The sequence below is a fragment of the Brachyistius frenatus genome, unplaced genomic scaffold (assembly GCF_029030835.1).
Source record: "Brachyistius frenatus isolate BFR_SWC_R1_liver_20210118 unplaced genomic scaffold, ASM2903083v1 Contig_207, whole genome shotgun sequence".
In the NCBI taxonomy this organism is placed as follows: Eukaryota; Metazoa; Chordata; class Actinopteri; family Embiotocidae; genus Brachyistius; species Brachyistius frenatus.
In genome coordinates, this window is record NW_027210806.1 from 352,501 (window position 1) to 370,417 (window position 17,917).

General features: G+C 41.6%; 1 protein-coding gene across 3 annotated transcripts in view; it reads right to left on the minus strand.

The window, feature by feature from the left end:
• LOC138633098 (poliovirus receptor-like) overlaps positions 1-17,917 on the minus strand; it is a 285,894-nt gene that overhangs the window by 150,698 nt on the left and 117,279 nt on the right. For all 3 annotated transcript variants that reach the window (XM_069719134.1, XM_069719132.1, XM_069719131.1), the window contains exons 2-3: positions 16,812-16,924; positions 12,187-12,430 (exon numbers count right to left, since the gene is read on the minus strand). In XM_069719134.1, coding sequence (XP_069575235.1) covers positions 12,187-12,430; positions 16,812-16,924 — 357 coding nt within the window. The remainder of the gene's footprint in view (positions 1-12,186; positions 12,431-16,811; positions 16,925-17,917) is intronic.

Genomic DNA, 17,917 nt, shown 5'->3' on the forward strand with positions numbered 1-17,917 from the left:
GAACTAGCAAAGATGGCGACGACCAAAATCCGAACTCATAACTTCATAAGGAATTGATCAATTTAGATTTTTTTTTTTTTTTAATGAATTTAAATCATCACTTGAAGTGCCATAACCATCTTTCTGCAGAGTACGCTACACATTATGAATTTTAAGTTTAAGTTGTTAACATCAGCCTCGACGCCTTTCTTCCTCGCACTCGTAAAAACCTTCCATCTTTAGAAAGATCAACTTCTTCAACATTCACCTTTCATCACCGTACGAGTATATTTTTTGCAGGTAATCTCTCAACTGAAGTGAAACCTCAAACATCCCATCAGTTACAACAGTATTGCATAATACAGTGAGACATACTAAGATTGCTTTCCTTCTCCTGTAACACAACCTCTGTTAAATCAAACTGAGCTTCTATTAAGTGTCGGTGTTCCATGGAAATGTTTTCTTAAAGGATAAAACCCGACATCTATTACGCTATCAATCAATCTGTAAATGTCACTGAACTCCATTGTTCTGCGATGTCGTGTTGCAATTTACTTTCTTATTTGTGTTGTACCCACTCCTCTTAACCATGCATCATCCCGTACTGCAGGTTGTGACTCAGTGAATCCCCCCCCCCCCACTAAATGCCTTTCAGTCCGTTTTCTGTGGCTGTAGACAGTAATGGGCATTTTGGGATTGAAAGATTTTAGTTATTAAGTAGAAGTAAGGCAATTATTGAAAACACTTCTTTTTTTTTTTTCACCACTGCACAGCCTGCTGGTTTATCAAGGAGACTGTCAGTGGACAAATTGGTTTGTCTTTGTGTTCGTTGGTGAATTTCTTTCCATTAGAAGGGCGGAGAAAGAAGTCCTTGTTCATTTATTCCGAAGGACAGAAACCAACGTTTATAAATCTAATCTTAAAACTGGAAGTCAAATTCTGCCACAGCTGGACATGTTTTTTTGTTGTTGTTGTTTTTTTTTAAAGTTCCTTGTAGTGCTTTGATTCATTAAATTGGCCACACTTTAACAAATCCATTAAAGGTCAGACTTTTTAGGCCCGGTAACACAATAGTGAAATCATATCATGTATTTGCTCACGAGGAAATCACTTATGTTTCACATGAAGTTCAGCTTTCGTGAACTTTCTGCAACAAACAGCAAACAGTTTGGACGGCGTTGACCTTCAGGGAAACAGATACCCGCACTGATGAAAACGGATCCAGCTATCGGAGTTTATTATTTTCTATTACACTGGTTTTATTTGTCGAAGTGTAAAGGGTTCCACTGATGGTTTTCATACAGTTATGAGACTGGAATCTACACGGCGGACCAGAAGTATTTGGACAGTTATGCTTTTGCCAAGTTTCAGCTTTAATCCGAGCGCTTTAACCTGAATATAAAAAGGGTTGTCTGGAAGATTTAGTCCTTGTAAGTAAACGGATACTACATTCAGGTCATGGTAAAGCTAAATGAAATGTAATGGATGCTCAGTTTCAGGTTGATATCAGGTGGACTGACTCATCCATTCAAGAATATTCCACCTCTTCCCACAGAAAAAAAGCTGTTTGCTCGCTTTGGCTGCATGTTTTGAACCGATCTCCTTCTAAATAATGAAACGTCATGTGATTAGTTTCCGATGCATTCGTCTGAATCCGAGCACACAGACACGCCCTCCTGTATTACTCTGCATTGATCCTGTTGTTTCCATCAGCAGTGAAACCATCAACAAATGCTGATAGCGAGTCATTGACAGCCGCAGGAGCCCGGGCCAGATCTGAATCAGCGCCATGTTTGACAGATGAATCGTATAATTTGGGTCATGAGGCTGTGTCTTTCATCAGTCCACATTGTCCCTGAACTCTTCCTGTTTCTTTTTGTGTGCTTGTGCCTCTGAAAACCTCAGCTTTCTGTTTTTGAGGCTTGCCAGGAGGTTTTGCATCGTGTAGCGGCTCCTCTGAGGTTATGAGGTCTTCTCTTGATTACTGACAAGGAAACAGCTCCACCCTGGAGAGCAGTCTTGACATGCTCTGCAGTCATGAAGCAGGTCAGGTCGGTTGACATTTTCGAATTCTGCACACCTGCTTTTTGGATTTCGGCAAACAAACGAACAATCTTTGCTTTCGCCCAAGTTTAGCTTTAGTTTTTCTTCGCATCTCTTTCAGCTGCATGGTCACGTCATTACTCTTTATTCTGACAGCAGACAGCACCACCTCAAGCGAAATTGCAACACCCAATTTAACTCCCGAGCCGTGTTTGAACTCTTTTGGGCGTCAACCAACATTAAAACAACACACAGCTACCCAACAAACACTTTGTGACCAATTACTATTGAAAACTTGCAGATTCAGCTGTGAAGCTCAAAGAGCCTTAAGCTGTGTAAAGGCGCCGTATATCTTTCATGAACGCACTCAAATTAAAGCCTTTATCCATCATCGGATTTGAAAAGAAAAGTGCTGCAGCACACAACCTGAAAAATAATAAATGTGTATGTTACTGATGGTCTGGACTTAATGGGAAAAATATGTATTTTGAATGAACTATGGACAAACTGTTCCACTGCTAGCTTGGAAACATTTTAACCCGTTTTCCTCTTTACTTGCACTTAAACAGCTTATTGGAGTTAAAATTGACAGAATAATAATAATAATAATTTCATTTGTATGGCACCTTTCATACAATAAACATGTTTTTAAAATAGAATGCATAAGAACAGATGCAATTAAACACAAGACAGTTAAAATAGACAGATACAAGCTCAGCTGATTATTGTGACTGACTGGAGATCTCCTTCCTGTCAGGATTAAAGCATGCCAGATACAGGTATAATAATTTATCGATGCTCTGACACTCATTTCTAGAACTGTATTTTTGGGGGAGATTAATGAACCTCCCTCTCTGGTGTGAACATGTCAATCATTTCTGATTCTGGTTGGAGGTTGAGATGAGTGTCAGTCTGTCACGCTTCACTTCTCTGATAACAACATCAATTACACAGCAGAGATAAACGTTGCAGACTGACACTTGTTGTATAATAAAATGGCGGATTTCACAATATTCTGAAAGTCTTGAAAGTAATGAATAATTTTACTTTATCACGGATTAAGAATTTTGTTTCAGCTTTGATATTTTAATTGGCTTCAAAGTTGGTCAGCAAAATCTTCCACATCGTCTTTTTGAAATCTAACCTGGGAGAGAGGGATGAAATGATCAGCATGAACAATAGAGGAGAGACAAGGCGACACAAAAGAGAGGGAGACGTGAAAAAGAAAAAAGAAAAAGAGGAGACACAAACAGAGGAGTCAAAATAGACACTCACGGAGGGAGAGAGAGAGACTTGTCCTGCAGAAAGGAGACGGGAGTAAAGCAGGGTGGCAGAGAGGGGCTGGGATTGATCTCGGAGCTTAAACAAGTCAGGAGCATCCGTCCCTGATGTGTTTCGTGACATTGCATCCAATCGAGCCTGTTGCTGCTCCTCAGATTGGTCTGACTGAGGCATTCTAAGTACAGAGTAATTAGAAAGGAAGCGGGAAGCCACACTAACGCAGATGAATACACACACAACCTCCAACACACACACACACACACACACACACACACACACACACACACACACACACACACACACACACACACACACACACACACACACACACACACACACATTTCCCCAAACCCTGCGGTAATATCAACAGGCTGGATGTCTGACAAGGAGAAAAAGGAAGAAAAAAAAAAAGAAAAGCACTATAGTGACGTTTCCAAACACGGTTCACTGCATGAGGTGCGTTTGGTTTCTAAAACCCGGCACTTAAAAACATTCAGAGGTGAACACATTTATCAGAAGTCAGAATCGCCACACGCTTTCGTTTTAAGTGTTTAAATTGCATTTTGATGAGTGCTTGGCCGAAGATTGCGGCTTTTCATAACAGAAGTATTACTGTGAGAAACCTTTCCAAATTCCAAACAAACGCTGAGAAAAACAGATGATTTGCACTCTAAAAACCATTTGGTCTTCCTTCAGAGAAACATTTGTTATGTAACTGTCCCTTTACTGACTATCAGCACCCTTCAACCAGGACCTGGAGCTCCGTCTTTCTGTTCACCTTGGCAGGACTCACAGAACAAGCCCTTCTGAGTGGATGGTTGCCAGTTTGAATCGTAAACAAGTTGGGAAAATCTGCCAGGCGCAAAGATTTGTAAGTGAGCGTGAAGCCGGCTGTTGCTGAATTAAGGTGGCATTCACATAAGACGGCTGACATCTGTCACAGTGACAGAGTTTGTGCTGAAACCAACCAAGCACCCAGAAAGCAAATTAGTGAAGCCCGGGGGCTGACCCACATTATCACTTACGTATGTCCCACATTCTGTCACACAAACACAGCGATAAACCCGGAGCAGTCTGGCAGCAACTTAACCTTCATAATGTCCACAACCGAGCGGGGTCTCGCGTTGTGTTTATTTAAATCACCACAGACCAGGAATCCCAGTTTATTTTGGTGAAGGACAGATCATAGTTACTGGACTGCTGCGGAGCGTGTATCCTTACAAATGCATCGTACTAGAAATATAAAAACACTGGCGTTACTACATAGTTTGGTTGTTAGTTAAGTTAGCTCACAACGTAGCTTCATGTCATTGTTTGTAGAACACGCATGACGAGGATACAAAACTACAGCTGCACAAGTCCTTGTCCAAACTACCATACATACATATGCATTAATATTATAGTAAAATGATGTCCACTCTCACTCTCCCAGGTTGAACTGGGAGGAGCGCAGGGAGCGTCATTCCCTTAAAGAGCCTCGAACATCTCTTAAAGTGACAGAACACTATTTCAAAATACACATATACACACGTCTTAATCATTTACTGTTTGTAGAAACAGTGAATTCAGTTTTTACAAACAGTAAATTCAGTGGTTCTGAAAAATGAGGCCGATGCGGAAGTGCCTTAAGATGCAATACCACCGAGTGCCACTAGAGGTCGGCTCCAAAAAGAAATTAAGAAATTAAACTTCAAAAAGCTGGGTTTTTGGGGGCGTGTCTGTTTGATTGACAGGGCTGTGGAGCAGTCAGGTTACGGCTAGTAGCATCTATGAGCACATCACATTCAGGCACACTCACTCCGGCTCGATGGACGTCCATGTCGGCCGGTAAAACAACTTTCTGAAGACATTGATGAGACTCTCGGAGCTGTGGCTTTGTTAGCCTGTTCGTGTGCAAAATGTAAACAAACATCACATACAACTTGCCACCAGACACCAGCTAGGTTTAATATTAAGCGGGATCACAAATGATGTCTGATAACAGAAACAGAGCCTGCAGAGGGGATTTAGCAGCTCTGGCTGGTGGCATATATCAAACTTCCCTCCTTTTCTTCCTTCTTTAAACATGAATTTATTCACTGCCATGCCCTGATGAGGGGCAGCCAAGTGATGTTTTTATTTTTTTTATTTTCTACTTTGCTGCATATATTAGCCAAAAATCTATAAAGGCTTCTGGATCTTGTTAAAAAATTTTGGAATTCATGTCTCACCGGCTGCACAGGTTTGTAAACATGTTCTCTTGACTCGACACTCCGCTGCTGAATATTTCCAGACAATGTTGGGAAAAAACAACAACATCTGTTTGGCTCTCCTCAACTGTTCACAACACATGAATATTCAAGAAACTCAGGGAGAGTTTATACTACAATTATTCTGCTATGTGTGATGTTCTGACAACTATTGGCTGCTTGAAATGTTGACAAAATACATTAATTTGAGCTTGACATGAATTTGGCTCATTTAAGCTCGAGAGCGCTCGCTAAGTGTCTGATATCCAATAAATAAATCATTTCCTGAGCCACTATTGTTATGCAAAAACTAAGAGATGTAAACAACTGACTATGACTTTCTGAACTCAGCTGAGGGCAAAAAAATAGAGAGCACCCCGAGGCCTCACATTAAGAGACTCTTTGAGCTGCTACATTTAACAGCATTTTGACTGATTCAGTACTTCTTGTTGGCAGATATATACTCAGGTGCGTTTTTCTCTTCTTTTTTTTTTTACCTTCTCACTGTTGCTTAACAATTGAAGAATAGATTGCGGGATACCTTTTCAATTCACCACGGCTGTTGAGACACTAAAATATTTGTTATTGTGGTTTTGGTGCATCTGCTGACTGACACATTTTTAGTGTATGAAAACTCAGTTCAGTTTAAGTTATCTTATTTTGCCAGAAAGAAATTCAGTAACAATGTCTGGAAGTCCAGATATTTTAAATTAAATAAGATTAGAATTTGTGAAAACACCGATAAATGTTTTGAACTAGTGCTGTCTGTGCTGCATCATCAGTGCTGAGACATTAGATGCACCGAGCGCTGTCCTGCTGGGCCAAAGGAAGTACCTCTATGATTTCTGTTTAACCTTTATTCGTCCAGGGAAGGTTTGCTTTGCACACACGATTTCTTAGGTGCGAGATCCAATTCCTCACTTACGCATATTCATCCATCTGGGAGCTGCCCGGTACAACCACATTCAGCCTGCTGCTGGTCACTGAGCGGCTGAATGGATCTATCAGGGTTATAGTGCTCTACCAAAGAATGTTTGAACAAAAAATGACGACCAGAAAAAGAGCATTTTAGTGCCATATGTTCACTGTCTGGAATCAATGAATCGCCTCCATTAAGAACAGGAAGACTGAAGACTGTTTTTCAGAAGCAGACCTGTTGCACCAAACTTGCAATGTGGAAGCTGCATCTGGCAACATGAGATTATTTCCTCTTGCATTGAACTGATGCATTTCACAAATCAAAAACAAATGGTTTACTGACAAACCTTAATAAGTAATTTGCTCCTAAATCCACAGAATCACTGCGTGAAGTTCTTCAAGATACTTGCAACAACCTTTCTGCCAAGTACTCTTAGACACTGTGCGCAAGTGTGCTGAGGAGAATTTGTAACATCCTGTAGATGCATTTAAAGAAATCAGGAATCAGAAGCTTGCCTGCAATGCATCCTGGTACATGTAGGCATTGCAGGTACAGCTTTGCAAGCAAGAACATTTTTAAAAAAGCTCTCAGTTGAAACTTAATGCTTCAACTGTCTACATTTACCATCAACACTGATTGTACATCCACACAAAAAGTGGCACAAATGTCCCTTCAAAGAGAAGTCAGATCAAATATTGATTTGTGATCCTTCCTTTTCTGCACTTTGGATGATGTCACTGATAAATACAAATTATGATTAGCATTATTTTCAAATTAAAACATCCTAACTTTACTTTCACCACCTAAAGACTTTTCACAGTGTGGTGTTTCATGTACTTAACTGGTGACATAATATTACCATTTTTCTACACGGACCATAATACAGGCTTGAAAGAAAAGGTAGAATAAACCATCCGGCTAGTTCGGAGCATTTTAGAGCCAGAAGTGACCATATTTGGGTGAGTTGGGGGGGGGGGGGGGGGGGGGTCTGAATCAATCTAATTGGAAACCCAACAATACTACATCTCACCCACCCATTGACTGCACCACAGGCCTGTCAATCATACAGACACGCCCCCAAAAACACAACTGCTAGAATCTTCTTTTCTAATGAATGAGGGATTATTTTCAGATGGACCTCCAGAAAACTAATAAGAAGGAGTGACTTTAGCTAACAACACCGACATAACTTCTGAAATAAAATGTATTGACTTCGTATTTCCTGAGAAGTTGAATGGGACTCCCATCCATTTTTATAAACAGTCTATGATCAGCACTGTTACTTTGCCAGAATTTGCCACTTTGCTCAGTCCAACAAGGTCAGCTCCAGCACTGAAACATCTCTTTTAGAAACCACACTTCAGTTTGCCAGTTATTCACTGTGTTGTAAATGGACTCCAGCCGGTGACCCTTCAGTCTGCGGTCCGCCCCTTTAACCGCTGGACAGCTACGATCTCCCTCTTCAAATTCAAAACAATGAGTTGAATTTTCCACTGTGAGGACGTAAGCACACCTACAACAGTCTACTTATCTCCACTCTCCCTCACCTGCAATCGTATTCCTGCCCTGCTGGCCACACTATATCCAATATCCTGCAGTGTAATTGGCTACCATTCATTCTGTATGGTCCCCATCCAAGACAATATGATATCGTTCACTGCCAAGTGAGTGATTCTTTATTCACACCCCAATAAGTGGTAACAAGATTGGCCGGCAGTGGGGCTGTATCCAATAAGTCATAATACGATTGGCTGTCAGGATTATGTATTCGTACTTAAATAAGTTGTGATATGATCCGGGCGCTGGTAGTTTTATATCCAATAAGATGTAATATGATTGGCAGCCAGCAGTTGTGGATTCAATAAGGTCTAATGTGATTGGCTCGTATGGATCCTATATCCAGGAAGGTGAAATACGACTGTTTTCCAGTGAATTCGAAGCACTTAGTTTGCCAAGTGCATTTGCATGGAGCAGACTTTGTTTCAGATAGCTTGGCGCTACATCAACTGCAGACAAAAGGCAAGTCAGTGAGCTTTCCAGCAGGTATTTCCCAGTCTACCTCTGCTCGGTGCCAACAGCTGGCAGTTTAGGAGGCTTAGTCCACATCCATCTGCAAGTATCTCTCCATGTTTTCTCTGCAAGACAGCCAAGTTCTGCATCTCCTGTGTGCACTGTTCTCTGTAAGCAAAAGTCCAGCGTGGATTTTGTATTGTTGTGTGAAGGTAAACTTTTGGGGGGGGTGGAAGGGGGTGATTACTGGCCCAGCTGGGAGAACACATGAAAAGGATTGTAAAACAGTTCTTTCCATGAACAGAACTGGCTGCAACAACAGCGGCACAGTAATGACGTTATCTGAATGTTTGCCTGCAGCACAGAGCATCCACAGTGACTCACAGGAGAGGCTGTGTGTCGGCTACGATTCTATACAAGGGGAGATCAATAACTTCCGAGACTGCACGGAGCGGGAGAAAGATTTAACCCTCATGAGTAACCGGTGCAAATTTCGTCGCTTGATCATCATCACTTCCTGAGTTACATACATTGTTGTGAGCGGTGTTCTGGGTGCGTCTGCGATGTTTTACGCAGCTGAAACTTTAAACAGAGAGCGAACATCAAAGTTTGTGGGGAACAGAGAGAACTCGCAGGGAGCCAAATCCGGTGAGTAGAAGTGGTGAGAAGCTACGATTGTGTTGTTTCGTGCCGTCGTCACAGTTTGGGTCATCTGAACTCGACGTTTTTCCTCAGACGCCTCAGAAGGTCCCAGCAGAGCTCCGCGGTTTCACTCCGACACTCCTGGGATGAATTCACGGCACACAGCTTCTCGAATGTCAAAGAAAAACCTGACCTGATGTGTTATTTTCAGTTTTGGACAGCGACGGAAACGTGAATGTCAAAGAACACCTCTTCAGGCTCGTCGCTTCATTGTCTCAGCCCTCCTGAAGTGTTGTAAAAGTCTCCGTTGCTGATTTCTAGAGTTTGATACTAAATCTGACGTCTACGGAGAAACCGCAGACGCACCCGGAACACCGCTCACAAAAACCAGTGTAACTCAGGAACTGATGATGATCGAGTGACGACATTTGTACCAGTTACTCATGAGGGGTATATCTTTCTCCTGCTCCGTGCACGTCAGGGTGCTGTCCTCCGTGCACATGCACAAGCAGTGGCCTTGAAACTTATTGATCTACCCACGTATATAAAAGATAAAGGAACCATAGACTCTCGTTGGAGGCACTGACACATTAACTACATAGCGTCTCCACACCAGGAAGCATGCTTTCAATTATTTTCCGAAATCCAGAAACTCTTTCAGTTTCTCCTTTGATTGCACTTCGACCAATAAATGAAAGGTTGTGGAATTGGGCTCAGACTTCTCCCACATCTCACCCTGAGCAGCGATGAATGATAGCGCCAGGCAGATTGCTTTAAACCGCTCAGTCAGTAAATGCAGTGTTTCAATTCAAAAGTCTGTAATCTCAGCTCACTTCCCTTCCTCCTCCTCCCCCCGCTATGATAGGAGAGCTGAACGCATGAGGTCTTTATCGTACAAGCACTGATGTTATGGGCCATAACCATCGTGTGAGCACGGCACCGCTACGAAACAATCACGGGAACTGTTGTTATTCCCATTCGAGCACGGAGCCTCCTCGGCGCTGTCGACTGCAAGAGAGAGACTCCGGCATCTGATTCCTTTGTACGTGGAGTGCAAACGAGAGGACATGTGGGCGGATGAATAACACCAGCTGTCTCAGATTACAAACAGGATGTGTCCCCTGCTAACAGCGACTAAACATCCACTCAGTTTCAAATCCGAGACACTGCGGTAACTTTAAGCATTTCTTTACATTTCACGATCTTCGGCTGTAAATGTTTGCAGTGGTGCAGCCTGCTGACTTAAACCGCGCTAAAGTGTATTTACAGTATCTAACGTCTTCCTAATTACATAACATACAGATTTAATCAAAGATGTGGTTTTCAAAGTCTGACATATTTTTTTTTAATTCCTACTTTGGCAATCTGCCGCCATTCAAAACTAAGCTATAGCAGATCCCATTTTGAATGTACCCCTGAATAAGTCTGAAGAAAACTTCTCAGGTAAACTCTGGATTTAAAAGGATTTTTATGATTCATTGAAGTTAATCTGGACAGACACTGGACATAATGAGGTGCTCAGAAAAAGTCACAGTAACCAAAAAACCCTGATGTATATCATGAATTTGTGATGTAATTTGACGCTTCAGAGAAGGTGCGTGGTTATTAATGTAAAGTAAAGATGCCTTGATGAGCTGTTAACATGAACTGCTGCAGCTCACAGCGATGACAACTCAACTTGCCTAATTACCAGATCAATCTACAATAACTTGACCTCCCCGTGTTTCTGAAGCACTCACATGTACCTGACATTTTCAGGATCTTTGCCTCATGTCTTTCCCTTCACTTCCCCTTCAAAATCCCCTGCTAGGCAGACACGTCTCGTTTAAAAATGTCTCAATTTTCCTCTTTCCTATTTTCATTCCTCTGATATGCCGATGTAGAGTGAGATCCAACCTGCATTGGGAAACAGCGTTGACATCTTCACACCTCGTATTACGCCGCAGTTGATGTGATTTGGATGTAAAGGTTGCAGTAAATGACTCACTATTAATTATTATTTCATCATTAGCAGAGATCGGGCACATTTACATGCACAAGAATAGTCGGATTTCTAGAATGCAAGGTTATGGTGACATTATATGAATTACCTTCGTGTGATTAGCACGGTCAAGACTCCTCAACGAGTAATTAATTCAGTAATTTTGCCAAAACAGACCTCACACCAATTAAAGTGAAATTCCTAAGTATTCATAGAAGTCATAGAGGTCAAAGGAGAGGTTGATCCTGCGTTTGTGTACAGGAATGACAACGTGTTGGCATCAAAGCTAATGACCATAGAGCATCTGTAATACGGCGTTTCATACTGAATTAGTCATCATGATAATACAATGTTGAGCCGGCCAAGTCTATAAAACATATCAAGGAAAAACTGACATTTTTTCACCGCCCTGAATAACTCTTCTTTGACCCAGCTCCCAACATAAATCCAAATTACTCCCAAATATTGTTTGAAAATACATAAACACCAATTATTTAAGTGAATCTATTCTGCTTATGCATTGTCAATAGATTTTAGATAGAGTCTTTGTAGTCATTGTTTATAAACACAATGACATTTAGTTTGGCAGCAGTCCTCTTAGCGACATAAAAATAAATAGAAGATTAAAAATAGATAAAATATATAATAAGATATGCCCGTCTCCGTATCTCGTAGACTGTCGATTGATCAAACCATATCCACACATTGATGTAAATCAACAGCGTCTACGTATGAAAGGCAGATACTTGCAGCGTCACATCTCAATCAAAGTCTTACGAGGCGATCCATCTTTCTTGTTTTTTCATTCAACATGTAACCGGAGGATACCCAGAGAATACTCGTCAAATACTTTAAATTGCCTCTTCTAAGACTCTGGGTGCAGTGAGAAGCTCCTTTGTAGAACACGGTGATAAGCAGATGGCCGGGCGGGCGCTTGTCAAGGCTGATGTAGCAGAACAGCTTTTGAAGGACTGTTTCGTTCGCGGCTCTCTTCTGCAGAACAGCGGTAATCCCGTTGACCTTTTGGGGCTTTAACTCTTTGCATCTCAGCTATATCTGTAATATACAAATTCTTGTGGCTTCTGTGGCATCTCTCTACTCACCGAGCATGATGAGCGTGGTCGTCCCTTGCTCGTTTCCAGACGGGTAGGTGGCGTACTCGCAGGTATAGCGGCCGGCATCGGACATGCTCAGATTATTAATCCTAATGGACGGGTTCTCCAGGCTGTTGTGGAGAAAGACAACTCGCTCTTTGAAGGACAAGTTGGGGAAACTCTGTCCGTAAACCGGGTGGTACACAGCAATGTTGTCTCTCTGGCCGTCAACAGGTTCCCATATCCAAGATACCTGTTGGGAGGAGAATATGTGAAAAACAACCGTTACTTTTTTTCCACTCATTTATTTTATGTAACTTATAGCTGTGCAGCTAAAAAAAACAACAACAAGGACGTTGTGTAAGAAGTTTTACTTTTGATTCAGATTCAGACTAACAAGGTTCTTGAACAGTTAGCAGTTCTGTCAAGAAAGATGCTCTAATGAGGAGGTTTTCAAAGACCAACACTGAAAGCCTCTTTCTGACATAATTAACAAAATTGCTTCCTCCCAAAAACCATAAAGTTTTGGTTGGAGATGGGGGAAGTAAACAGGAAACTAATAATGTTGTAATATATTAACTTACATCGTAGGCTTTAAAATGAGCCCCAATTTATAACTTATAATTGTTTACATTCTGGAGAATTGACCCTATTAACAGTATTTAAAACTAGCTACAAGCAATGCATGTTTGTAATGTTTCAATGTATGTACAGACAACTAACAATGCATCACTTTGAAATTGAAATACCGATTAACAGGCAAGTTCTGGAGTTGGAGGCATCCTTTTTGGATTATCTATTTATAAGGATTAATCACAGCAGATATCAAAGGTAATCCTCAGAAAGTGTAAATCATACTGAATCTAAAAATATACATAACATGTCTGTGTTCAGATTTCAGACCAAGTTGACATCAAGGAAAAACGGCGTTTTTCCAAAAACTGCAGCTGTCCAGCTGCTAAGAGTTTTAAATGATCCATAAAGGCTGTATGAGCAGTGCGTTGCTGTCAAGAGGCAACCAGCAGTGACGTCACCCGTTGGTTTGTGAACGGCAGTTATGAAGCCCTGAGTTCAGATTTTGGCCGGCGCCATCTTGCTAGGTCGGAGCAGTTTGGAGCAGGAAGTGACCATATTCGGGCGACATGGGGGGAGCGAGCAGTGGATCTGACTTGATCTGATTAGAAACCTGACGATACTACGTCCCGACCGCTGATAGCCGTAACCTGACTGCACCACAGGCCTGTCAATCAAACAACTCCCCCTCCCCCGAAAACACAGCTTTTTGAAGTTTATTTTCTCGTAAATGATGGGATTATTTCCAGATGGACCGCCAGAAAACTAATAAGAAGGAGCGACTTTAGCTAACAACACCGAGATAACTCATGTAGAAATTATATTGACTCCGAATTTCATGAGACAAGTTAAATGGGAGTTTATGGAGCCGGAAACTCCAGCCGACCTCTAGTGGCCCTCGGTGGTAGTGCAGTTTAGGGCATTTTCGCATCGGCCTCATTTTTCAGACCCGGAAGCTACGCCCACTTTTATATACAGTTAGTCAATGGTTGCTGTCACTGCTGCAACTCCAATTGTTGCCCATGTTATTGGAGAAGACTACAATTACTAACTTCCCATCGTTTTGGCATCATGATTAATGCATTGGCAGTTTGTTTGCTAAATTAATAAACTGGAATAAATATATTTATACATGCCATAATTTCTGACATTTCTCTAAATACATAGCTGCCATCTGCAGTGCTTGAAACCGGAGGTAATTTCACCCATAATGGAAAAATGTCAAACTCAATTAAAGTTGTGTGAATAATAAGCCAGGAATCTGTAACAGGACCAAATGAAAGGCCGGGTAAGACTGACTTGTGAACACATCTTTCAAGGACCATGTTACTATTTTAAAAGAACATAATTTGAAAGAGAGTAATCTTACTTTGTTAGCGCTCTGATATGTGAAAGATATTGATATTTATTGTGGCTGCATGTGAGACTCCACCACAAGAGAGAACACTGTGATGTTATACCAAATTGATTTAGTTTTTCTCTGCAATTTTCAAAGTGACAGCCAATACAAACTGCTGGCTAAAGTGGTGCACCAGGAAGGAGAGGGAATAGAGCTCATCAATACACATTTAGCAAACATCTATTAGATTTATGACAGCCGGGAAAAGGAAGAGAGAAAGCGGAGAGAGGGTTGAAGGTTACGGAGAGGAAGACGGATTGTAACCCTGACGTCTTAGACTTAGACTTTATTAATCCCACATTGGGGAAACTTAGTCTTCGCAAATTAGTGGATGGGACTCCTTCTTTAGCTGTTGATTGTCAGGGAAATATCATCGAGGGCAATTTAGCCCTTCTGCAAGACATGTTTTTGTTTGTGAACAAATTACCTATTGATTCCATCCACAACTGAAGAGGGAGGAGGGAGGGTGCAGATCCCATAGGATCAAACTGAACTCGCAAACAGCTCATAGTATTTTGCTTTGTAGTCTACTTGGTGTTTGAAACATTGATTGTATATAAAAGTAAATGGAGCTTCCGGGTCTGAAAAATGACACATGTGGAAGTGCCTTAAACTGCAATACCACCGAGGGCCACTAGAGGTTGGCTCCAAAAAGAATCCGGCTCCATAGACTCTCATTCAACTTCTCTCATTGAATTCAAAGTCAATACATTTTTTCCCCAAGAGGTATTTCGGTGTTGTTAGCTAAAGTCGCTCCTTCTTGTTCTTTGTTGACAAACTGCTGACGTTTTTAACAGCGTTGTAACAGAAGTCCTCTGATGTTGTGGATGATTTGTATATTTGCAATTTCATTTCTGATATTGAGCACACAGAGGTCCAGGATGTGTTATTTTCTGAGAAAGACTGCACGCAAGTGGAAACTGGTAGTGATAGCTTTCTAAAAGCTGCAAAGTGTTATTGTTACCATGTTTCATCTTGTGAACATATAAGCAGGAAAGCCACCAACACATCAGCAAACCTTGTGTGTTTTCTTCAGGGTGGCAAAAGTGACTCAAAAACTGGCAATGAACACCTTTAATGGATAATAGAGATGTGTTTCCTTCTGTCTTTGTGGAAAGCGAAGGCTGATTCTCTAATGAACACACATAAAGGACATCGATATTGATACTCTTGTCTAAGTTTTTGTAACGTAGTTGTTTCCTCCTCTTCATCATCTATTTTCCAGAAAGGCTGAAGAGGTCGGTATTCTTCAAATGAAATGAGCATTTTAATTGCCGGCTGCTCAGTTTCTCATCCCTGTTCTTTAAATATCATCGTAATACTGTCATTGTGCCATTCAGGCTTCCTGATGCTCAACCCTCCTCCTCCCCATCACCACCTGATCCATCTGGTTTGCAGGGAATCTCCATCAAAGTTCCCTTCAGTCATTTGTATTCTTTCCTCTCTCCAACCGGTTGAGACAGATGACTGCTCACCTCTGAGGCTGGTTCTGTCAGAGGTTTCTGCCCGTTAAAAAGGGAATTTTACTTCCCACTGTTGGAGGTTTTTCTTCCTGTTAAGAAGGAATTTTTTCTTCCAGCTGTCACTCTTGTGGGATTTGCTGGGTTCCTGTTTTAAGTCCCCTGAGATGTCTTACGTTATTATTTGGTGCTACATTAACACAAACTTTGAAATCCCTATACTCCACTCCATCACCTCCAGCGTCTAGGCTCCAATGGGATCCTGTCCTGTCTCCTACATCCATCTGGGACATCGCTCTACGAAGCGACCTCTCAGGGCCTCACCGCCAAAATGTATAAGTCAAACTGTCATTACTTCAATATATTGTTTTCCACTCCGAATGATCTCTCCTTATTTAAATGCCTTTAAGGGGATAAATCTGCAATTATTTTTCAAGTATCTTCTAAGCTTGATGAATGCTAATTTATACATTGTGCTGGCTAGTAAATAATTTGAATGTGTAAAATATGCAAAAGAACATTCATTCATCTGCTACTTTTATCTAAATATTAAGAGCTGGGCCTTTTCCGACAGGACAATTTAAACCATTTCAGAAGAGGAAGGCATGTTTAAAAGAGGGCCAGCTAAACTTCAAACAACTGAAGAAAAAAAAAAAATTCAGAAAATATTATGGAAATGTTTCATGTGTTTAACTGAGCAAGGTGACTCAAGGTCTTCTTCACACCACTGATCACAACTCTGATGTTTCCTTGTAGGGGACATTTCACATCCCTCCAGTGGAGCAGAGGCTTCAGTGGATGTTTAAATCACATGCTGCTTTAACATCTTAATGTTTCCACCTGAGTCATTTGCTTCTATATTCCAACTATTTTTTGGCAATTCCACTCAGGGAGAGTTTTATGTTGAAAATATGCTTAAAAAGTTGGAAACCTGCACTCAGAGAGACAGTTTGGGATTTACAGATCTGTCTATATCTATAAACAGTCTCTATACCATATCTTGTCTGCAGAATGAAAATATAATGGAGGAGTGTTTCACCTGTTTGACCCCCATATAAACCTGCCCTCTCCCCATATGTTTTTTCCATTGACTTCCCACCATTAGGCATCACTACACTGTCAGTCTTGCTTTTTTTACATTCTGAGCATCAGTACTTCCAAAAAAACATCTTCAAAACACATGTTGTCTTTTATCCGCCAACCTGTGTGAGCTTGGTGAGCCCCCCTCCATCGATGAATTGGCAACGGAGATCAACAGACTCTGTGGGATACGCCTCCAGCTCATCGTCGACTCGCACTTTCTGAGCGCCAAGACCTGGAGGCAGGCAAACGGGAAACAAAGAGGAGAGGAGATTATGCAATCATTCAGAAACCGATTCTGTTTGTTTGTTTTAAAACCCAAAAGGGGCACTTGAACAAAGACAAAAACAGAGAATATCAAGACATAAAACATTGTGATTCATCAAGTGTTATTTAAATTAGCTATTTTTTAACGGGGGAGAATCGACCTCCTTTATAGGTCAAACATGAACGATGACAGAAAACGCAAAGAAAGGCAATGAGAAGGACCGGAGACAGAGAGAGAAAAGAAACAAGTTCATTAAGGAGCGAGACAGAAAACAAATCTTTGATAAGAAGCCCGAGGCAGTAGTTTTAGCCAGCTTCCTTCAGTTAGGCCCTCCTCATTACAGCAAAGCTCATCTACCAGGAGGCATCGCTAGGGGGCGAGCCTACAGGAACACGGCGGCAGCTCCTTTGATCCGTTCGCAATCTAGCGGAAGACAAACCGGAACTCTTTGCTTAAGCGTGAAAAGCAGCATTAAAGAGCGCGGTGACGGTCAACCGGGCCGGCGCGGGTTCACCAAAACAAACCGGAGCAGCTGCCCCTCCGCCTTCAGACTTCAACAGAGATGAAAGGCGCGTGGTCGGAGCCGAGCAGAGTCTCAACACTGCATTACTTGTTGACCTGCGGGCTGTGTCAGAAAACGGAGTTTGAATTGGACAGGTGGAATTAGTTTTCTTATTCTGCCAACGACTGACTCAACTGCGTGTCGTCGTCTTCTGCTGAGACACAAATTACAAGTTGCAAGATTTCCTTTGAACCTAAACTTTTCTTTTTTACCCTTTTGTAAAAAAAAAATTGTTACCGTGCTGCTATGATGCCTTATTTTGGTTGTTGTTGCGGTCAGGTCTGTGTGTTCAGACACACTCTGCAGGAGAACCACGCTTCCACTGAATTTCAGATGGATTCGACAAATATAAGTGATGGATCAAAAAATGCATTTGAGGCTTTCAACAAAAACAGCAG